The following is a 23,242-nucleotide window of genomic DNA, read 5'->3' on the forward strand; positions in this document are numbered from 1 at the left end:
TTGTTGTTTGTTAATTTTTTTTATTTTTTTTACCATTTGTTGTTTTGTGGACGTTACGTTCTGAACTGCCAAAATATTACATTATCATTTCATTTTGTAATATTTTGAAGTAAAAATGGAATTGATTATTTCCTGTTCAACCAATGCCTTCATATTGCTTTAATATTACTCTGCTTCCTCGTCTATACACAATATATTATAGTTGAATAAACGAGACAAACAACTTCACACGACACAGGAACTTTATTTAGAACAGAGCCAAATTTTACATATTGAAGTGAGCAGCCAAACTGGTAAATCGAGAGACAAACATTTCTGTGTGGAATGCTTTCAAGTTTCAACTAATGCCTTGTTTCCTTTTTAATACTCCTCTCCTTCCTCCTCTCCCTCACCCTCAACGGAGTCGACTCCGACCTCCTCATAATCCTTCTCCAGAGCTGCCATGTCTTCTCTGGCCTCAGAGAACTCTCCCTCCTCCATACCCTCACCCACGTACCAGTGAACGAAGGCGCGCTTGGCGTACATCAGGTCAAACTTGTGGTCGAGCCGAGCCCAGGCCTCTGCGATAGCAGTGGTGTTGCTCAGCATGCACACGGCCCTCTGCACCTTGGCCAGGTCTCCACCAGGAACTACAGTGGGCGGCTGGTAGTTGATGCCGACCTTGAAACCAGTGGGACACCAGTCCACGAACTGGATGGTGCGCTTGGTTTTAATGGTGGCGATGGCAGCGTTGACGTCTTTGGGCACCACGTCACCACGGAACAGCAGGCAGCAGGCCATGTATTTACCGTGGCGAGGGTCACATTTCACCATCTGATTGGCCGGCTCGAAGCAGGCGTTTGTGATCTCAGACACTGTGAGCTGCTCGTGGTACGCCTTCTCAGCTGAGATGACAGGGGCGTAGGTGGCCAGAGGGAAGTGGATACGGGGATATGGCACCAAGTTGGTCTGGAACTCTGTCAGATCAACATTGAGGGCACCATCGAATCGGAGGGAGGCAGTGATGGAGGACACGATCTGACTGATCAACCTGTTCAGGTTGGTGTAGCTAGGACGCTCGATATCGAGGTTCCTACGGCAGATATCATAGATGGCCTCGTTATCGACCATGAATGCACAGTCGGAGTGCTCCAGGGTGGTGTGGGTGGTGAGGATGGAGTTGTAGGGCTCCACCACAGCGGTGGACACCTGGGGAGCTGGGTAGATGGAGAACTCCAGCTTGGACTTCTTGCCATAGTCCACAGACAGACGCTCCATCAGCAGGGAGGTGAAACCAGAGCCGGTGCCACCTCCGAAGCTGTGGAAAACCAGGAAGCCCTGAAGGCCAGTGCACTGGTCGGCCTGAAGACAGAGAGGGAGACAGTGATCAAATATATGGGAGACAGTATTATGATTTAGTTTGTAATTTTTATTCAAAATTAGGAAACTGAGCTGCTCCTGATAATAAGTTACCCACCAGTTTGCGGATCCTGTCCAGCACCTGGTCGATGATCTCTTTGCCGATGGTGTAGTGTCCACGGGCGTAGTTGTTGGCAGCATCCTCCTTACCAGTGATCAGCTGCTCAGGGTGGAACAGCTGGCGGTAGGTTCCAGTGCGCACCTCATCTGAAGAGACAAAAACAGATATCGGATCAGTTGCTGTGAACTATTTTCACATAAGTTACTTTAACTTGCCTAAATGTATTCTCAGGCTATGACACTGACCGATGACAGTGGGCTCCAGGTCGACAAAAACGGCCCTGGGGACGTGCTTTCCGGCTCCGGTCTCACTGAAGAAGGTGTTGAAGGAGTCGTCTCCTCCTCCAATGGTCTTGTCACTGGGCATCTGTCCGTCCGGCTGGATCCCATGTTCCAGGCAGTAAAGCTCCCAGCAGGCGTTGCCAATCTGGACGCCGGCCTGACCAACATGGATGGAGATGCACTCACGCTGTGGAAAGATAAAAACAAAATGAGATTATAATCCTGAATGCTTTCATTCATAATTTCGTATTCATAATGTTATTTGCCTTTTGATTATCCCAAAAAAATTAAAAGTCCAAATCAAGTTTCGAAAATATTGTGGAAAAAATGTCTCTTTAATGTTACATAAATAATCATCTCAACAGTTTAAAAAAAAAAAAAAAATTCTATTTCAATTTTATTGTTTTTTATTTGGCCATGGAAATCCTATTTAATTAGAAATAGCCAATCAATAACTGGCAGCAGACTGGTTAACTGTGCTAAGTCTCCATCAGCCTCGACTTCTGATTGGTGCATTGCGTTCTGCCTGGAACTGCGCTGCCGTGGACAAGCCCTTCACTACTGCAACGGATAACGTTTGTTGAAATTCGTGTTAAGAGTGTCATCTCAAAGCTCCTCTACTAATAATGCTAATCTGTTCGTATCATTTTTTTATTTATATATATATATATATATATATATATATATATATATATATATTTGATTTTGTAGCAGATCACCTTATTTCTTTCCCTTTTTATGTTTTGAGAATTTACATATTTTAGTGTGATGGAATGCAGTTTATATATAAATACAGTTTTTTATATTTATATATATATATATATATATATATATATATATATATGGTATTCTGAGCCTTAATTCCGATCTGGAACTATATCATGTGGCGCACCTTTCGTGCATATAAAATGAGTGACGTTTATGATTGGCGGAGTGATACGACAAACGATGTGGTGGGGGGTGGGGGGACCAAACGGTGCCCGCCCCGTGCTCTTCTTTTACCTGCAGTCCCAATGTAAGATGATGGTGAAGAGAACCCTCTGCCTTACACTGACATTTATTTTTTAATAGATCGTGCCATGCCGAACGTGCGGCAAATCAGTTCTCCCCGGGGACGTGGTTCCTCTGGGTGTGGAGGTATTCCACCGCACACACGCAGCCTCATCGATGTGTAGTATTGAATTAAAAATGCCCAGGGCAGCGCTGTCGGGAGGAGAGAGGACCGGCAGTGTAAGTCACACCGGGGACTAAAGGGTACGAAATGCCGCAGAGTCACCGCCGGTTGGACCGGAGCCCAAATCACTAATTCTGTCCCTGGTCCTGAAAACCCTCCTTTGTTCAGCCTGCCCGCCGCACGCATCCATCCCGAGGCCCGCAAGACCGCGCCCCCCGCACCAACCCGCCCATCACTGCCTCATTTAACATTAATATTAGCTCGTTTAAAATCGCTACTTCTTTTTAGATCAAAATAAAAAGCGTTTTATAATCCTTCGCTCTTAGGCCTATTACCAATTACCCCGTTGATGTTACCCTCCTCATTCCCCCCTCACACCCACAAATCGCATCACTGTATGTCATGGTTATATGTAATATATATGTATACATAAGGTTTCTTACCATTTTGTTGTTCTTGTAGGGTTGAATAAGCTCCTCGACGTGAAGTCTTACAGTTCGACGTTTATGGGGTCGATGTAAGATGGAATGGCGCTAGAGGATGGACAGAGGTTTATAAGCAAGTGAATCCTCGTCGCCGGCGGCTGCTGCGCTGCTATTGGTCCGCGCCCTGCCCGTCTGACGTTTCGACGCTTTCCATTGGTTCAGAGGGAAGGGCGTTTCTCTGGGATGGCCAATCTTGGCGCACGTTTTCAATTGCCATCCATTTTACTTGGAATCACAAGAAGGGTTGAGGCGTCGGCCCCCCTCTCCCACCACCAGGTGTCCCCACTTATCAAGATGTGCTTCCTTCATTCGTTGTGACGAGTTAGAAATCAAATTCTATGCTAGATCAATTTTTCCTCGCATGTCTCTTGGATAATGTTATGACTTCTGAAGATATATAAAAGCTAATAATGTGTAACTTAATACTTCTCAGTTCGCATATTGACTTGAATAATTGAAACAAGTCAGAATCTCACAACTCTACAACAGCAGTTTTCTTTATAAATCAAATAAAAAAAACTGTAAATCTATTGATGCAAGTTAAAGCTCAACATATTCACTGTAGTTTTGATTGCAAACTATAACTCATATATAAAATGGGTGAAAGTATAGGATGTAGAAAAATCTTTGGGTATTGCGGTGTATATGTGTACAATACTCCAAAACTTGTAATGCATGTTTGGTGATTTCCCAAACTCATAACTCTGCAGTTTCCTGATTTGATTACATCAGATGCTGCAGGGTTTAAAACAGATCACTCCTGACTGCTGGTTATTTTTCATTTTCATTCAAAATACATACAAAAAAAACAACACAGTCACCTTCACATGGTACAGGAAATTTATTCAAACCAGTACATACAGTACACAGAGCCAAAAAGATATTTGCTTTATTATTTCATGGTCTGAATGCATTAATGATAAAACATTTCATTTTAAATGCCCTCGAGAACAAATCGTGAGCAATTGTTTCCTGTTTCACAAGTGCTTTATGTCCCTTTTAATGCTCCTCTTTCTCACCCTGCGTAGAGTAAACTCCGCCTTAAGTCTAACATACAACCTGGTAATGCCTGGTAGTTCTGGAGTGTTGTTTTTGAACGCCGAACTATTTCACCAACATTTCATTTTGGAATGTATTTAAAGAATGAATGGAATAGAATATTTTCCTGTTAAACTAATGCCTTCATATTCCTTAATACTCTTCTCCTTCCTCCTCTCCCTCACCCTCAACGGAGTCGACTCCGACCTCCTCATAATCCTTCTCCAGAGCTGCCATGTCCTCCCTGGCCTCGGAGAACTCTCCCTCCTCCATACCCTCACCCACGTACCAGTGAACGAAGGCGCGCTTGGCGTACATCAGGTCAAACTTGTGGTCGAGCCGAGCCCAGGCCTCTGCGATAGCAGTGGTGTTGCTCAGCATGCACACGGCCCTCTGCACCTTGGCCAGGTCTCCACCAGGAACTACAGTGGGTGGCTGGTAGTTGATGCCGACCTTGAAACCAGTGGGACACCAGTCCACGAACTGGATGGAGCGCTTGGTTTTGATGGTGGCGATGGCAGCGTTGACGTCTTTGGGCACCACGTCACCACGGTACAGCAGGCAGCAGGCCATGTATTTACCGTGGCGGGGGTCACATTTCACCATCTGATTGGCCGGCTCGAAGCAGGCGTTTGTGATCTCAGACACCGAGAGCTGCTCGTGGTACGCCTTCTCAGCTGAGATGACGGGGGCGTAGGTGGCCAGAGGGAAGTGGATACGGGGATATGGCACCAAGTTGGTCTGGAACTCTGTCAGATCAACATTGAGGGCACCATCGAATCGGAGGGAGGCAGTGATGGAGGACACAATCTGACCAATTAGCCTGTTCAGGTTGGTGTAGGTAGGACGCTCGATATCGAGGTTCCTACGGCAGATATCGTAGATGGCCTCGTTGTCCACCATGAATGCACAGTCGGAGTGCTCTAGGGTGGTGTGGGTGGTGAGGATGGAGTTGTAGGGCTCCACCACAGCGGTGGACACCTGGGGAGCTGGGTAGATGGAGAACTCCAGCTTGGACTTCTTGCCATAGTCCACAGACAGACGCTCCATCAGCAGGGAGGTGAAACCAGAGCCGGTGCCACCTCCGAAGCTGTGGAAAACCAGGAAGCCCTGAAGGCCAGTGCACTGGTCGGCCTGAAAACAGAGAGGGAGACCGTGATCAAATATTATGATTTAGTTTGATTTTTTTGTGCCAAAATTAGGAAACTGAGCTGCTCCTGATATTAAGTTACCCACCAGTTTGCGGATCCTGTCCAGCACCAGGTCGATGATCTCTTTGCCGATGGTGTAGTGTCCACGGGCGTAGTTGTTGGCAGCATCCTCCTTACCAGTGATCAGCTGCTCAGGATGGAACAGCTGGCGGTAGGTTCCAGTGCGCACCTCATCTGAAGAGACAAAAACAGATATCGAATGAGTTGCTGTGAAACATTTTCACACGTCACTCAAATTTGCCTGAATGTGTTTTAGGCCATGACACTGACCGATGACAGTGGGCTCCAGGTCGACAAAAACGGCCCTGGGGACGTGCTTTCCGGCTCCGGTCTCACTGAAGAAGGTGTTGAAGGAGTCGTCTCCTCCTCCAATGGTCTTGTCACTGGGCATCTGTCCGTCCGGCTGGATCCCATGTTCCAGGCAGTAAAGCTCCCAGCAGGCGTTGCCGATCTGGACGCCAGCCTGACCAACGTGGATGGAGATGCACTCGCGCTGTGGATAAAAAAAGGAAGTTAATTGTGAGAAAATGTCTCCTACATCAATAATTAACTCTGCTTTTTTGTGTTAATCGTGAGAATGTCATCTCAAAGCCACAGAGGACGCTGCTCCCTCTGGACCATCGGGAGACAACTCAGCAGTGTCCATTTACCAGCATGCATTTTTAATGCCTGGTGCCACATGCTGACAGTGCATGTAATCCTTAGTTTATCTGATGGGCGTGAGGCACTCGGAGACAACACATCGCTTATACGCAGCCCCTCTGCACTGATGGTATTGGATTAAGATCTACAGTGCAGGTCCCTGTCAGGAGGAGTGATGACCGTGGCCTAGTCACACCGCACCAGGGGTCTTCAGGGAACGAAATACCGCAGAGTCGCCGGTTTGGACCAGAGCCCACATTATTAATTCTGTCCACACAACGATCTGCTCCTGAAAACCTCCTTTGTTCAGTCTGCCAGACACACATTCATCACCCTAAACCCGCAAGACCTCGTCCCCGCAGCAGACCTCAGATCACCGCCACATTTAACATTAATATCTACTTATTCAAAACCTGTTGAGATGAAGTGGTGTTTTTTTATCCTTCTCTCTTACTTCCACCTGTCCATCAATGTTAAGGTTCCCTCCTCACACACACACACACACACACATGTCACATCCCAAGCAAAATGGAGCACCTCCAATATGTCTCTCTGTCAAAGTTTTGAAAAGTTTCATTACCATTTTGTCTTGTTTGAAGCAGCTCCTCGACAGGGGGGCTCTTACACTTCGACGCTTATGGGGTCGATGTAAGAGATAATGGCGCACATGAGGATGGACAGCGGTTTATATGCAAGTGGCGCGCCGGCGCCGGCGGCTGCTGTGCCGCTATTGGTCGGTTCCCTGTCAGTCCGACGTCCCGGCGCTGTCCGCGGCTTTCTATTGGACGAGCGGCCGTCTCGCCGCAAGCACCGCCCCCCAGACCCCACCCGAGTCCCCGGCACATCCCGTTATTGTGCTGCGAGAATGGCCTTCCTTATTGTGAGGGAAAATGCTGCGTAATTCCCGGCGTGTTGGCACCTGCTCAGGCCCAGTCTGCCACGAAGCCACCAGCCTGTGGTCACCTCCACATGAAACACTCTGACACCTGAAACAGCTCGAGTAATAGAACCGGACAGAGCAGATTAGAACTGATGCCATATGATAAGAGCACAGTGATAATTGTAGTCAAATAGATTTTTGGCATCGTCTGTAAATATTTGCCTGAATTTCAAACTCATGAATGTCCCTAACGCTGTTGAATTCAGAGCTTCAATTTGCGATTATTCACATAATCGATTAATCTGTCGATTATTTTCTCAATTAATCCATTAGTTGTTCGGTCCATAAAACGGTGAACGATGTCGAATGTGTTTCCCATACCCCCAAGATGAAGTTTTGTTTTCATCCCCACATCAAAGATATTAAGTTTACTGTCACAGAAGAGCAAAGAAACCATAAAATATTCACATTTAAGAAGCTGAAACATTTAATTTTCACTTCCCCCCCCCTAAAAACTACTTGAACCGATTAATCAATTATCAAAATAGTTGGCGATTAATTCAGTAGCCGATTACTAATCGATTAACTGTCGCAGCTCTAATTGAATTATACGCATCTTCCACAAGGATTGGCATATTTTGTTATGCAGCATCATGCTGCATGAAAACAATATCAAGAAATATTTACATGTAGCTTAATGCTTAATGTCATAATCCACCTAAAGCCTATATTCAGATTCAGATGGTGTTACAATTTTAAATAAAAAAAGTCCATTCAAACTTTGATATTAGATTGTTTGTTTTTGCTATTTCAGCTGTTTATCAAGCATTCTCTGTATCATTGAGCAGACGCTGTGTGTTTACATGGGTGGCTGTGGACTGGGTAGCAGTAGTATCCTAGTAGTCTATAATATATTCCAGTATTCTGATTTCACTTTGTTGTCTTCTCTGGATAAAATATAGGTCAAACTACATCTGAGGGGCATGTAGGCCACTGACAGCCACGGAGTCGCCCAACCCCCAGCCCTCCTCCCAAGATTAAACGGTTGCTAGGAAATGAATAACTGAGTTGCCTGGACACCGGCGGGTATCCACATAGACCGCCTCCATCTGGTGGTCACGTGGCCCAGCTTAAATAGCAGCATTAATGGGCTGCTCTGCAGCTGCCTCTGTGGGGGGGACGTGGGGCGCCCCAACCACCTATTTCCCAAAATCTGTCACCCTGATGTCCCGCGTGCCGCATCTATACATAGGGTGAAATAAAATACGACGTCACGAGGACGATGGGGTGTGGCCTCTGTGACACAGGATGCGTGGCATCGACGCTGGTCTATCTGCCCTTTTTGTTTGTACATTCGTGGAGGCGGTTGCAGTTAAAAGCGCACTCTCTCCGGAGGCAGCAATGTAACTGGATGTGCGTAACAGCTCTGTCGGTGTCCGCCTCAAACAATTATCTTTCAGTGAGAAAGACCATAAATTGTTCTTCATGGGCCTGTACATAATGGCCCACCAAGCTAACAGACACCTTGTATAAGCAGCAGCTTGGTTGCTAACAACAAAGGAAACTCTATGACAACAGTTTCCCCGTGGAAGAAATTATACGTCTTTAAATGAGGGGCTGCTTCGAAATAACCCAGATTGGGAGATGTATATGTAACGCTTGTGATAATGTTAACGTCACTCTTGGAGATGAGAGCAGGTCACGGTGATGGTTTTCAAGAACCAGACGGGCGGCGGTTAGACTACTGCTGCAGAATTGTCGGAGCTGCGACAACTGACAGCAAATTCATCAGCAACTGTTTCGATAATAGTAAAATAAACGCAGAATAGCTGATGGTTCCTGCCTCTCTGACGTGAGGATTTGACGCCTTCTGACTGTTCTCATAACGTCAAAGTGACAGATGACAGATAGATCACATTTCTGGGTTAAAACGTATATTATCTGATGCTCGTGACAGTTAAGGAGGGTCCTGCCTTGTTCCAGGTTTCTTATCTGTTAAGCATAAATGAACAAGGTGGTTACCAGGCTCGGTTGCCCCAGTGGCCCAATGAACATCTGATCCGTCAAATTGTTAAGCCACCATATTTATTAACCATGAAATGCATGCGCCATATACAGTATTCTGTATGTTCCATTTGAGAGGATACACCAACCAATTTAAATGAATTCCTTTGCATGTTCCTCCTTTGCCTTTTTCTTTTATCCTTGATTCTGTTTTTGATAATGTGATCATTTTCCTTTTCCCTGTACGCACGCGTTCGCTTTCTTTTTCCAGTTGCTTCCGCCTTTATGCCTCCACCTCTCCTCTGTTCATTTCCTCTCACCAGTCATACTGAAAGGATACGACACTTGACGACCATTTGTCACATTGCGAAATATTGATAGATCGTAATTGATGGCTTGATAAATTGGCATAAATATATATATATATATATATATATATATATATATATATATATATATATATATATATATATATATATATATATATATATATATATATACATATATATATATTTGCTGAAAACCCCTTCAGACATTGGTGCCCAAATTATGGCCCAAGATATGGCCCAAACCATTGGCTCCTCTTCGTTCCATTCATTAGCTAAAATGTTATAAATGACAACAGTTTACTGATTATTATTTTTCACTATAAATGTCTAAACCATGGATCACTATTTCTTATTTGAAGCTAATTATGTGTCTCTGTTTGCAGAACAAAAACACGCTTTATTTCATCCAGACCGTTATTCCTGCAAGGCCCTGCCGCACCTTTGCGACCTCACACCAGTCGAAAACAAGACCAAGGCTGTGGCTGTATCTTTGCAAATATACTGCAATCTTTCTGTTTGATTTTTAGTGAACTGCACTTGCATTCAAACGTCGAGCACACGGGCTCTGCTGTGACAGGTGGAAAAATATGCCTTGTCACTTTGTCCGGTATCATATTCTCTCTTTGCAGGATGCAGTGCGCTCAGTTTCCAGGCACGAAGGACCACTCCCATGTGTCTAGCATTCCCATCCCGCCTCTCTCCTCTTGGTGAACAGCTGCTCAGACCCACCCTGCCTCACAGCTGCTGGGGAGGAGGAGGAGGAAGAGGAGGAGGAGAAGGGGCCGTGTAGAAAGCTCTCACAAGAAATCCTGGCTGGTAGCCATGACTGCTTCCTGTCCTTCTCTTTCATCCCCTGCAGTTCATCCAAAGCCCTGCAGCCACCGACTGCTGGTTGTAAATCGTACGCTCACTTCCCCGCTGAAAAGCTGGTGATTATTCCCACATCACAGCGGCTTGTCCCACAAAAACCACAGTGTCTGGTTAATTCTGCAGTGGGGAACTTTCCAGACTTACAGTAGAACAAGAAGGTACTGATTATGTCGGAAACAAGCCTCTTTTCAGATGAATCTCATTCCTTGCAGGATTTACGGCAGCTTAAAGGGCTGGTGTGTTTTCCTGTTGTTACTGCTGTAGCCAAAACACTGAAAGCCTTTGGCCAAGATGTCACATAAACTGCAATCCAGTCAAATTTCAATTCCTCAAAGAAGACAGAACCCGGGAAGGCACGCCCCAGACCGGCCGAACAGCAGAAGCACACCGAGACAGAGAGAGAGAGAGAGAGAGAGAGAGAGACAGACAGACAGACATGCAGCCACGTGATCGAGCGACCGAATGACATCATTGCAGAGGATCTGGGACAAAGAGGGAGGAGAGCTGGAGAGCTGGCATACCGGGCGGATACAGTGCCAGGCCTCGTCAACATGGCTGCCTGGCTGCTCCGCTGGGATGGAAGCATCTTGTGCAACGTTCAGCCATTTTGGATCGTTCACAATGCGCCTGGTTGCACCAAACGCTTGTGGACACGTCACAGAATTTTGCACAAAATTTGCTTAAACACGCACACAACAGCACACCCACGGGGCTGTTTTCAATTTTGCAGCTTGCCGGTGTCTAAATAATGGAGGCATGCAATCTTCGCTCACTCCTCTGCATGCATAATAAATTAGCTTTGTTGGAACTGGCCCTTTTATTCCATGTGATTGTCCTGCAGATGTCTGCCTACGAAATGTAAAATTGAATGGTGGCAAGGCCGAAAGGTTAAAAAAAAAAAATTGATAATAATTTGTATAATTGCACGTCTTTAACTGTGTCTGAAATAAAACCCCAACCCCACAAAAGTGAATTAGTTCAATGCACTGTGCAGGTTGTTTTTTTTACCGTGATCATTTTGTTCACATTTTAATGCAATATTGTTATAGTATGAACAGATTTGAATATCACATTTCGATGGAAAAAACCTTGTCCACCCCCCCCCCCCCCCCCCAGGATCCCCCTGCCCTGCGTGTATAAAAGCCTCTAGCACCGCCCTCCCATTCAGCAGTTGTTGCATCGACCCCGTTGGGTACAACACGCAACGAAAAAAAACAAACCCCCACCGTTCTTTTTTATTTTAAAACCCTTCTGTCTTCACATTTTCTCCTCTTCCTCCTCCTCCTCGAGCCTCAGACGGAAACATGGTGAGTGAACCTCTTGTCTCTGGAGCCAGTTGGTGCGGTAGTAGTGAAGAAGGTGATGAAGCAGCAGCAGCCCAGTGGCTGCACGACGCTGTCAGCACCTTTGTATAATCCGCTCTAATTGAATAAACAGGTTAATTATGACTCTGTATTTTTTCATATTTTTTCACCATGGAATCCTTTTTAAAGTGCCTTCTACGGGTAATTGGGGTGAATGCAATTGAAGAAGGTGATTTGGCTGCTGGTGCAGATCTGCCTGCTGCAGTGCAACGATGTGACCGAGGTTGTGTGTGCAGGTGGGAACAACACACTGACAACATGCCTCATCCAGGAGCACGAATCTATTCTCCTGCACGAACCACGAGCTGATCCGGCTTTGTGTTCTTCTACATTTCACAAATAAATACGTGAGAAATATCAACAACAACAACAACAACAAGAAAAAAATCACGGTTCCAATCGAGTTTCAACGCAGGGAGGGGCCGACTGGGTGGAGGTGGATGGAGACACATGGACTGCGGTTGTCATTTATAATTAATAGGATACAGCAGTGAATATAATTATTTTTTTTACATTTTATTTCATCCTCCATTTAGAAAAACTTGGTGCAACATGATGCTTGCGTTTGAAACATGGCAGAAATTACAAATGAACACCTTTGCGTTGAATTTTTTTTCTCGAAATTGATGATTTAATTTAGAATAACACGCAAATTTCTATTGAGAAAAAAAAGGGAGAAAAAAAGAAAAGAAGAAGTAGTTAGAGTTCAGGAAAAAGAAAAATCGATTATTTATTTCCCCTCCGTCGTCCGATGTGTGCGAGAGCAAGTGGAATATTCCAGAGTGGTGACGTGCACGCGCCTGCGCTCGTGCAAATTGATTTGCATTCCTGCGGAAGCTCGCTAATGAAGCGCCCGCGTGACATATCACACAAAGGAAAAAAAGACTAGAGGACAAAAAAACAAAAAAAAAAAGGCTGGAGGAAAGGCGAGAGGATCGACCTGCCTGTGTGGAGGTTGTTGTCCCTGCTCTGTCCAGTGTGGTGCAGGGAGGTGCCTCCTGCTGCACCGCCTGCTGCCTCCGACAGGGGGCGCAACTGCTCGGTCTCCATTTTCTTGATGCATTTATTGTGATAAAACAAAACTATAGTAACAAGCGTTTATTTTTTTATTTTTTTATTTATCTTTCCGCAGCGCGAGTGCATCTCCATCCACGTTGGTCAGGCCGGCGTCCAGATCGGCAACGCCTGCTGGGAGCTTTACTGCCTGGAACATGGGATCCAGCCGGACGGACAGATGCCCAGTGACAAGACCCTCGGAGGAGGAGACGACTCCTTCAACACCTTCTTCAGTGAGACCGGAGCCGGAAAGCACGTCCCCAGGGCCGTTTTTGTCGACCTGGAGCCCACTGTCATCGGTAAACTAACACTGAAAACTAATTGAGGCAAATTATAAATGTACTGTCAATAACATGGGGCTTTAGTTTTGACTCTTTTTTTTTCCTCAGTCAGTCGCACCTCATTTATATTTTTTCCTTAGATGAGGTGCGCACTGGAACCTATCGCCAGCTGTTCCACCCTGAGCAGCTGATCACTGGTAAGGAGGATGCTGCCAACAACTACGCCCGTGGACACTACACCATCGGCAAAGAGATCATTGACCTGGTGCTGGACAGGATCCGCAAACTGGTGGGTAACTTATTATCAGGAGCAGCTCAGTTTCCTAATTTTGGCGCGAATTATCAAACTAAATCATAATATTGTCTCTCATACATTGTCTCCCTCTCTGTTTTCAGGCCGACCAGTGCACTGGCCTTCAGGGCTTCCTGGTTTTCCACAGCTTCGGAGGTGGCACCGGCTCTGGTTTCACCTCCTTGCTGATGGAGCGTCTGTCTGTGGACTATGGCAAGAAGTCCAAGCTGGAGTTCTCCATCTACCCAGCTCCCCAGGTGTCCACCGCTGTGGTGGAGCCCTACAACTCCATCCTCACCACCCACACCACCCTGGAGCACTCCGACTGTGCCTTTATGGTGGACAACGAGGCCATCTACGATATCTGCCGTAGGAACCTCGATATCGAGCGTCCTACCTACACCAACCTGAACAGATTGATCAGTCAGATCGTGTCCTCCATCACTGCCTCCCTCCGATTCGATGGTGCCCTCAATGTTGATCTGACAGAGTTCCAGACCAACTTGGTGCCATATCCCCGTATCCACTTCCCTCTGGCCACCTACGCCCCTGTCATCTCAGCTGAGAAGGCGTACCACGAGCAGCTCTCGGTGTCTGAGATCACAAACGCCTGCTTCGAGCCAGCCAATCAGATGGTGAAATGTGACCCTCGCCACGGTAAATACATGGCCTGCTGCCTGCTGTTCCGTGGTGACGTGGTGCCCAAAGACGTCAACGCTGCCATCGCCACCATCAAAACCAAGCGCACCATCCAGTTCGTGGACTGGTGTCCCACTGGTTTCAAGGTCGGCATCAACTACCAGCCACCCACTGTAGTTCCTGGTGGAGACCTGGCCAAGGTGCAGAGGGCCGTGTGCATGCTGAGCAACACCACTGCTATCGCAGAGGCCTGGGCTCGACTCGACCACAAGTTTGACCTGATGTACGCCAAGCGCGCCTTCGTTCACTGGTACGTGGGTGAGGGTATGGAGGAGGGAGAGTTCTCTGAGGCCAGGGAGGACATGGCAGCTCTGGAGAAGGATTATGAGGAGGTCGGAGTCGACTCCATTGAGGGTGAGGGAGAGGAGGAAGGAGAAGAGTATTAAAAAGGACACAAAGGCATTAGTTGAAACAGAACATAATCGATTGCAATGTTTTCTTGAAAGCATTTCAAACAGAAATGTTTGTCTGTCGATCCACCAATTTGGCTGTTCTAAATAAAGTTCCTGTGACATGTGAAGTTGCTTCTTTTGTTAATTCAACCTAAACACGTGTGTATGTCAACTGAGAGTGATGCTACAAAATGTTTGGTTGTTTTCTTATTCTTTTAACCAATTAAAAGATTATAGTTTGCAGTTGATGTAAGTCAACACAATGCTTTTCACATTCCCATTCAGTTAGCATTTATCAATGCAACATAGAATATGGAGGTTCAATGTATGAAAATATTATATGTTAATGCCTTGAATGATGACTTAAGCCCCATAATTTGAGATTTCTACATGTCGTTCAGGTGCAAAAGATACAATTTGTGACGGTTATCTTCAACAGAAATGTGACAATATCATAAACCTGTGACGACCACAGAGACTCATCGTTCTTAGCTTTATACAACATGGATGAGTCCAGCATCAGATCATTGTCGGTCTCAAATCTTTTATAGTGTTCTCAAGCAACTCAGCCACAATATCACTGCGGCTGCTTTTACTCTGGGAGAAATGTATCATGAATCAGTAGAAGTACCCATCAGACTCTTTTGAGCAAAGTTTATTGAAAAAACATTCAAACTCCAAATTGAAGCAGACACTTTTATTATCAAATGTGCTTTAAGTCAGTACAAAAGATCACAGTATATCTACGGTGTAATTCCAGTACATGGTTTGATTAAAAGATAAATGTAGTATAAAAAAGACATGCCAGGCGCCTGTCACCTGTAAATCAGATGCCACTTGGTTTTATGTACTTGGGTGTGTCAGGCTGCTGACGGCTCACACCGGCCTGTCCTGCAGCAGAGGGCAGTTGTCGATGGTCCCCCGTCTGTTCAGGAGGTTCCAGAAGGTCGAGGCCCCGGTGAAGCTCTGAGCCGGGCCGAGCTGCCGGCCTCCGGACGCAACCAGGTCCTCCTTCAGAGGTCGGTAGGACTTGATGCGCCTGATGAATAGAACCAAGAAATACAGAGGAGTTTGGTTAAAGCAATCAGTATTTTCATAATCCCAATTCATCGAATGACAGTGAAAACGGTGTGTTTAGCAAATAATTGCTATGTTTTTCACTTGGGACAATATTTTGACTGTTTTATTTGTCAAAGTTTTGTTTACAAACTCTGGGCTGAGAAACATTAGAGATCATATTAAGTCATGTTTCTTGCCTCCTAGGGATTGGAGGTCTAATATTCGCCTGTCTGCTGTTTAATGCTGAGCAGGTATTTTGTTTTTCTCTGCAGGTTCATTGTTGTGAGCAACACTTGCAGCTGTAAGAGTAAAATGGAAAAAAACTTTTGCCTTACATTGTAAGAGTAAAGTGATAATTCCCCCGTATAAACAGTCCCTTTCAGACCCACGATGAAACCCACGAAAAAACATAAATTATTGCGTAATAAAAAAAAAGGCCAGTTAAATTTGTCTAACAGTTAGGTATTATGGTTTTAAGCAAATGTTACTCAAACAGGAAGAAATAGATTTTTTTCTTGTGGATTACTTTTCATCGGGGATGAACACATCATGAGTTCTGGTGAGTATTTATGACAGGTACAACAGTATGTGCTGAATTGTGGCTGTGTTTGAGCAGTAGTGTAAGATATATACCAGGCTTTGGATATACAGGAAATACTTGTAAATTTGATCATTTGACACAAGTAAGTTACTTACTTATAGGAATATGCCACTATTCCTACTACTAGAACAAGCACCAGGACACCCAGCAACATGGCGATAATGCCAGAGGAGGAAACACCGGAGTCTGAAAACCAAATGTTAAATGTTCCAGTCAGTGTGCAGGACAGAACAGAAACGCATGGTCAAAAACCAAGCAACCAGATCTGCGGTTCCTTATGTGGCGTACCCATCTCGACGTTGAATTTGGCACTGGCGGCGGCTAAGCTGACATCATTGGCCATGGACACATTGATGCAGTAGACGCCGGAGTCATTGAAGAAGTGACGCAGCACCAGCTGGCACTCCTTGGAGGGCTCCACCATGTTGCACACCGTGTGAATCGGCTTCAAGCACTCCGCATCCAGAATCACACTGCACACCTCTTTAGGGAGGCTGGAGAAAGATGGCCAGGTGAGTTAAGAAATGAACCACAAACTGCTTACGGGTTATTTGGAAACGTATGGTACAGGAGCAGTCACCTTCCCTGGCAGGTAACGGTGATATCCAACACGTTTTTGTCCATTTCTGGGGTTGACAGAACAGCGTTGTTCATTTGTGTTATCTCAACTTTTTCAATGCCCTCTGAAAAAACAAAAAGAAGGGTCACAAGGTCAGGGACAGTCACTGACACTAATTTTTACTTTCTGGCAAACATAGCGCCAGTGAAAGACAACTCACCAAACACCTCGATGCCGGTGCAGAAGGAGCCGTAGCGATAAATCACGCAGTCGTCGTCGGAGGGCGGATCATCAGCATCCCTCTTGGCAACTACCACCACTGTCGCTCGGCCTGTCAGGGTCATTGTTCGCTTTGCACCTGGTGAGGACAATCAGCAGAGGGGATTAGCATTGCCTGATATAATCCATACTGATTTTTAATTTGTATTTTTTGGGGGGGTTGTTATCTGGAATCCAACGTGAAATTTCCCACTGTGACTCACTCGAGTCAGCATCAGTCCGCCCTAACACCGAACCTCCATAATAATATTCAATAATGACATCCATTATCCTCCCCTTGGTCTCTTATCATACTTATAATACAAAGTGGTGCCGAACACTTTCAGTCAGCATGCAAATCAATATTCAAATGACAAATGACAAAAGTCCAACTCATGGTGAAGTTAACTTGCTCTGCTCGTGCCATGCGATAGCAGCACTTCCTCAAAGATTTACATCAGACGTTTGGATTTCAGGAAATTGCCTGCCGCTCTTATCTGGTTCATCCTGCAGGCGATCACCTGGCGTTCACACCTCTGTTGGTGAACTTGTGGTAGATTACAAGCAACGACTCAAAGACGCTGACCTGCCGCGAGCCCCGTCGCTGCATCAGAGTCGGCTGGCGTGTCGTGGTTGACAGGGGAGGGGGTCTTGGCCACTGTGGGCGTTTCCTGGGCAGCGGAGGCAGCGGAGGCAGTGGAGGCCTCATCCTCAGTGTTGTCCTCCTCTGCGTCTGAAGGCGCCATGTTGACACTCAGACCAGTGGCCTTGGTGGAAACCAGCAGAGGGAGGGCAGATGCCAGTGCAGGAGCTCTCACTGCACACAGAGAAGGTTGAGTTAGCGTATAAAGTAGAAGGTACCTCACACGCGGAAAATTATACTATTAAAGATCTTAGCTTTAAAAAATGCTATGTGTAATATGCTTTGATAAGCGAACGGTGAGGAAATATTCGCTGATTTCAACAAAACGTGCATCGCTTTAGAATGGCTTACTGCCCCTTTGAGTGCCTGCAACTATCTCTAGGGGAACAGAGGCAGGGTGTGGTGACTTACCCAACAACTAGTGGGGCTTATTATTATATACAACGAGTCCTTTAACATCTGCTCCTCACCTGTGGTGTCGGGGGCCTTGGTCGGGGTATCAACTGGCGGATCGCAGGCCTTATCCGGGATGACTGCCTGGATCACCACCTGAGGCTTGAATGAGCCGGAGCTGATGTAGGTGTGGGTGACGGTCAGCTCTCTGGATATGAGCGCTCCACTTTGATCGCCAAAGTCCCAGTTGTAGGTGATGTCTGCATTGCTGAGGTACTCGCTGGGGTCGTGGAGGGTGATGGAGAAGGCGATCGCCCTGTTCTGGATGAAGCGCAGGTCCCCGGCCACGATGTCGTTGACCTGGTCCAGGGAGACGGCGAAAGGGATTTGATCTGAGGTGGACAAGACGTAATGTGGTGTTCACAAATAAATGAGCAACAGTTGGAGTTTATCCCGCAGGTGGTTTGACTTTCACGTGTGGAGGAGAGCACGAGGATGTGATTCATGTTTTCCGCCTTCATATCCAGATCTTTAATCTTAGCCTTGTGAAATTTTAGAAGAGAAGTCAAGGGGAGGATGCATAGAAAATATTGGTAATCCTGGGAAATGTCTTGGTTTTTAACAAGTGAAACATAAGGTGCAAAAATCTCTACGGTCCCTGACTAACCGGTGATGGAGAACTGAGCGGAGGCATATCCCAGCGGGATGAACTTCTCTTTGCTCCGGTAGTGGTAGATAACAATGTCCATGGTGTAGGAGCCCAGTGGGATGTCGTCTGTACCGATGGTCAGAGAGGAGGAGGCGTCGTCTGCCACTTGCCAGTACTGACCTGTCGAATGAGACACATCTCAGATACCCTTTGCTGCCTCTTCATCACTATTTATGATTTGAAGTCATCAAATTATGCATCGGGTTGAATTAAACAAAACTTTGTGTAAGATGCGTTTAGGGTCAGAACTTGCTTGCTTGAAAAGAAGATGTAAATGCTCACATGAGAACATTTGTCATATGATGGAAAAAACAATAGCGTACATGCTAATCACATACATTTCTCGACTTCTCTCTTTTGGAGAAAATCTCAGAAGCCACATCATAAGACATGCGAGGAATTGTATATGCGGGACAAATGAAGTGGCATAATCTGATCATGCGATGTATAATCCACCCTAAATCACATTTCAGGTCATGGCATGTGTCGCAAGAAACTCTCTGGCCCTCAGAAAAGGCTTAGTTTAGAGGCATTTGATATAAAGACGACAGCTCCACTCACCCCAGGTCTTCCAGACAAACACATAGGTCGGATTCTTGTCCTTCTTAATCGGTGTCCCGTCAGGAAAAACAGCTTCCCAGTCTGTGTTCTGTGTCGGGTATACCGGCTCAGACTCGTGGAATTTTGTTCCTGTGGCAGGAACAAAAGTGATGTGGCTGTTAGAGACTGTGACGAATTATAGATTCAAATGAGATATGAGATGTGACATATTTTAACTCAAAACCACAACTGTCAACCTCTTGGCGCCAGAGCAAAAGTCATAAGGATTCATCACATGGGGACCTTGAATGTCCGTATAAAGTGCATTGTCAATCATATGAGTAGATGTTGAGCTAATGCACCGGGTAAGTGAAAACTTCGACCTACTGGTGGCACAAGAGGAAACCTCAGGTGATCACCAAAGTCATAAGGATTCATCATCTGGGCACCAATAATGTGTGTACTCTGATACATGGGAATCCATCCAATTATTCCTAAGACATTTCAATCAAAACCAGAAATGTCAACCGCATGGCTTGCGCCAGGGGGAAAAAGTCAGGTCATCATCAAAATCGATCGGATTCATCCTCTGAGGACCATGAACCTCTGTACCAAGTGAACCTGAGATCATTCAGTGCAGACTACAGTGGTGAACGGATGGACATACACTGTGTACGTGGCATGTCACCATTGTGTGTACATGGTGGGGTTACCATTGACTATGCAGTCTTCGGCCCACACGACGTCTCCGTCAGGCTGCACCTTCTGGTTGTGTGGGAACTCCAAGTCAATGGTGAAGGTCACTTTGGCTCCAGTCAGAGTTGGTGAATCGTTCTCTACATTGAAGGTCACTTTTCCGCCTGCAAAAGAACACAGAAGAAGACATTTACATTCACGTTTATTGATCCGTACATCAAATTTGTATTTTTTGTTTGTTTGTCATCTGTCACTTTTTTTTTACTGCCACTACCTCATAAAAGTGCTAAGAATAAGGATGTACAAAGATAGTAGTTAAAGGCATTTTGAAAATATTTGATTATGCCAACATGCGTACCTTTCCAGGAGTCTTTGTATCTCGGGTCTCCATCTTTCCAGACTGGGTACATCTTAGTGTTCCATGATGGATAGCGAGTGAAGCGGTTTTTGGGCTCTGAATATCAAAATGAAATATATTATTTTGGAATCAGAAAAAAAACACATTTATTTAAAACACTATTCCACAATATTCAAATTATTAAATTTGTTGGTTTATTTTCAAAGAAATTGCAATATCCCTATCAGTACCAACTTTAATAGTTATCCCCAAGAAACTTCCTGGGAAATTATTAGGAAATTACAGGCATATGAAATCAAGTACATATTAAATAAGAACTGCCAGACATGAGACTGGAGACGAAAAAATATTCTATATTTATCATAACACACTTTCCAATGAAACTTTTCAGTAACATCATTTCCGATTGTTTCACAGTTTACTAAACTAAAGGTGACTGTAGGGGCCCAAATGAGAGGGTTTTATTGCCAACAGTAATCCCAAATCCCTGCAATCCTCCTCATGTGATGCTCAGCTGAGTGTTTGTGTGAGTGTGTGTGTGTGTGTGTGTGTGTGTGAGTGTGTGCGTGTGTGTGTGTCTGTGTGTGTGAGTGTGTGTGTGTGTGTGTGTGTGTGTGTGTGTGTGTGCATGATTTTATCATGGATTATCATTGTCACTGCATTTGGAGTAAACATCAAACGTAGATAACAGCCGATAATTGAGCTATTTGCTATTAACTATTGATTATGGATTCTACCGGGATTAATTCCTTTTTCGCTCCTCACAGTTTGACTTCAACTCCTTTTGTGACTCCAACTGTTTGATGTTTACTTACAAGATGAAATGTAATTTAATTCCTGTAAGAAGGAGCAGGCATCAAAACAACTAATATCTGCGATGCTCAATTTCTATAAAATATTGCACAGATTGAATAAGTGCATTTGTTGAAATGTTGTTTTTATCACATATTCCCCAGAATATTAAAGTATAGGTTCAGTACTGAACAGGAGGGATAATTACAATGACTAGTGACTAGATTGTACTTGTGTGGCCATGTGAGAATTATTTTTAAGGCAGATTTGAGGAAAACTTGAACTAAAAATAAAAGGATTAGGACAAGAGGCTGCACTTTGATTCGCAAAGGTCAAATTTCTGTGTCATGCACATTCGTGCATGGTTGAGCAAAGAGGTCATGGGAAAAAAGTGAAACTGGTTCTTGAACCAGACACAGATCTAAAACCTAAACACGTGTGTCTCTGTTAATATGATTATGTCTCATAAAGCACATTTATACCTCCTGAAAGCTTGAGACCAAAAGTGAGGGTCACAAAAGCCAAATGAAAATCACTGTCATCTTACTTTCATAAGACAGAGCTTTACATTACAACTAAAATAAAAACCGTGTGCCAATTTCTTTTTTAGATATTGTCTTAAACAGAAGTCATTTATGATGGTTCAAGACGACTCCGCAGACAATGACGACAAAGAAACAGAAATTTTTAAAAAACTTCAGATTTTTCAGGATGACGTCTGAATTGCAACTGCTGTCCTAGATATTGACTCGAGATATATGTTTTTGAAGAGCGTGTGTGATTACATGTACATTCACTAAATTACAGATTTTTACAAATCAAACTATTTTGAGTAACACTTTCATTTCATTCAAATTAATGCTAATACTTACTTCACTCACTGTAATACATTTAATTGATGGCTTTAGTTACTTCCAGATTAAGATTTTACATCAAAAACATACAATCTTCTTTCTATATATATTTACTGTTTTTATTTGGCCCTCTTTTCTGAATAAATGTTTTAATAACATTTGAGAGCCAGTTGTAACAAAATTTCATTGAATGACAATAAAGTCTAAGTCTTAGTGTAAATCTAACTCTACACTCGTATGAAATCTGATGCCCTATAATGCAGCATAAAATGGTTCAAATTATCTCCATGCTGATCAACCGCAACAGTAAATTGCTCCTTATATATGAAGGCATCAGTAATAATAATCCAACAATATAGTTTATTATAGTAAATCACTCACAGGAGTTTTGAGTACTTTTACTTTTGATACTTTATCTACATTTCTGTAATAATACGGCATTTTCATGACGTTTACTTGAAGTATGAAGTATGGTTATATTGCAGTATTGCTACTTATATTTCCTGCACCACTGTTGGAAGGACTGATTATTTTAGCTTTTGATGGTGTCCATCTTGAAGTTTGTCAGACTCCTGGTTACACTGTCAAAATTTCATCTCAGTGCTGTGAATCATTTCTTTCACTCCTCTGGGTAAAACCACTGCTCGTTGCCACGTTGGCGTTGAACTCCCACGAGAAGGAAATGTGATGAAGATGCTCACGCTGACATACTTTGTTGGGTAATGGCTAAACTCTAAAAAGCCTTAAGATTTTAGACAACTTCAATTTACCAATGGACGCTAGGGTCTGAATTCTGTTTGATTTTCTGTGTAAAAATGCATTTCCTGTACTTACTTGCCACAGTGTGTGAAGCCACCGCCAGCAGCACCAACAGTACAACAGGCGTCCGCATTGTCGCTGCGCCTCCTCTTTGTGAAAAATCCCTTTTGTGAGCAGTGGGCAACAGAGGCCCAGGTTTTATATTCTCGGATGTTTGACCTCACATGGTGTATTAGCAGGAGGAACGCCCCTGCAGTCGGCCCCTCCTTCGGTGAGATGTGGGGGCGACCTGGGCTGATTATGATTTGTGCATTTACAGTAAGAGCACGTCTTGGAGATTACAGTCGTTCATACGGTAGAGAAAAGCACATAATCACACAAGAATTGCCAAACGTCCACATGAACAATTTGCATGGCAACAGACCGGATCATGAGACCTGCTGGACTGTGCATAAATCAAACAAAATTAAGACATTTTCAACAATCATCCTGCACATGTGAACCTTATTGATATGTGTTGGGTGTTATACATATGAATATAGTTACTGGTGGAACATAACAGAA

At 44.6% G+C, this 23,242-nt stretch overlaps 4 protein-coding genes across 4 annotated transcripts; 1 reads left to right on the forward strand and 3 right to left on the reverse strand.

Annotated features, from left to right (window-relative positions):
- Positions 1-228: 228 nt before the first annotated feature.
- On the reverse strand, positions 229-3,506 carry LOC118317380 (tubulin alpha chain). The gene is made up of 4 exons (XM_035646019.2): positions 3,358-3,506; positions 1,705-1,927; positions 1,457-1,605; positions 229-1,341 (listed from the first exon to the last, which is right to left on the reverse strand). Exons 1-4 carry the CDS (start codon positions 3,358-3,360, stop codon positions 361-363), a joined length of 1,356 nt encoding a protein of 451 aa, XP_035501912.1. The 5' UTR covers positions 3,361-3,506; the 3' UTR covers positions 229-360.
- A 719-nt stretch (positions 3,507-4,225) lies between these two features.
- LOC118317382 (tubulin alpha chain) lies at positions 4,226-7,021 on the reverse strand. The gene is made up of 4 exons (XM_035646022.2): positions 6,871-7,021; positions 5,919-6,141; positions 5,674-5,822; positions 4,226-5,571 (listed from the first exon to the last, which is right to left on the reverse strand). Exons 1-4 carry the CDS (start codon positions 6,871-6,873, stop codon positions 4,591-4,593), a joined length of 1,356 nt encoding a protein of 451 aa, XP_035501915.1. The 5' UTR covers positions 6,874-7,021; the 3' UTR covers positions 4,226-4,590.
- Positions 7,022-11,527: 4,506 nt separating this feature from the next.
- On the forward strand, positions 11,528-14,585 carry tuba1c (tubulin, alpha 1c). The gene is made up of 4 exons (XM_035646023.2): positions 11,528-11,680; positions 12,870-13,092; positions 13,215-13,363; positions 13,471-14,585. The coding sequence occupies exons 1-4, from the start codon at positions 11,678-11,680 to the stop codon at positions 14,449-14,451; spliced, it is 1,356 nt and encodes a 451-aa protein (XP_035501916.1). The 5' UTR covers positions 11,528-11,677; the 3' UTR covers positions 14,452-14,585.
- Positions 14,586-15,139: 554 nt separating this feature from the next.
- On the reverse strand, positions 15,140-22,897 carry pmelb (premelanosome protein b). The gene is made up of 12 exons (XM_035646369.2): positions 22,754-22,897; positions 20,274-20,369; positions 19,933-20,079; positions 19,241-19,369; positions 18,638-18,799; positions 18,048-18,362; positions 17,521-17,751; positions 16,897-17,034; positions 16,698-16,800; positions 16,406-16,611; positions 16,213-16,303; positions 15,140-15,496 (listed from the first exon to the last, which is right to left on the reverse strand). Exons 1-12 carry the CDS (start codon positions 22,809-22,811, stop codon positions 15,334-15,336), a joined length of 1,839 nt encoding a protein of 612 aa, XP_035502262.2. The 5' UTR covers positions 22,812-22,897; the 3' UTR covers positions 15,140-15,333.
- Positions 22,898-23,242: the final 345 nt, after the last annotated feature.

The sequence above is a fragment of the Scophthalmus maximus genome, chromosome 3 (assembly GCF_022379125.1).
Source record: "Scophthalmus maximus strain ysfricsl-2021 chromosome 3, ASM2237912v1, whole genome shotgun sequence".
NCBI classification, from domain to species: domain Eukaryota; kingdom Metazoa; phylum Chordata; class Actinopteri; order Pleuronectiformes; family Scophthalmidae; genus Scophthalmus; species Scophthalmus maximus.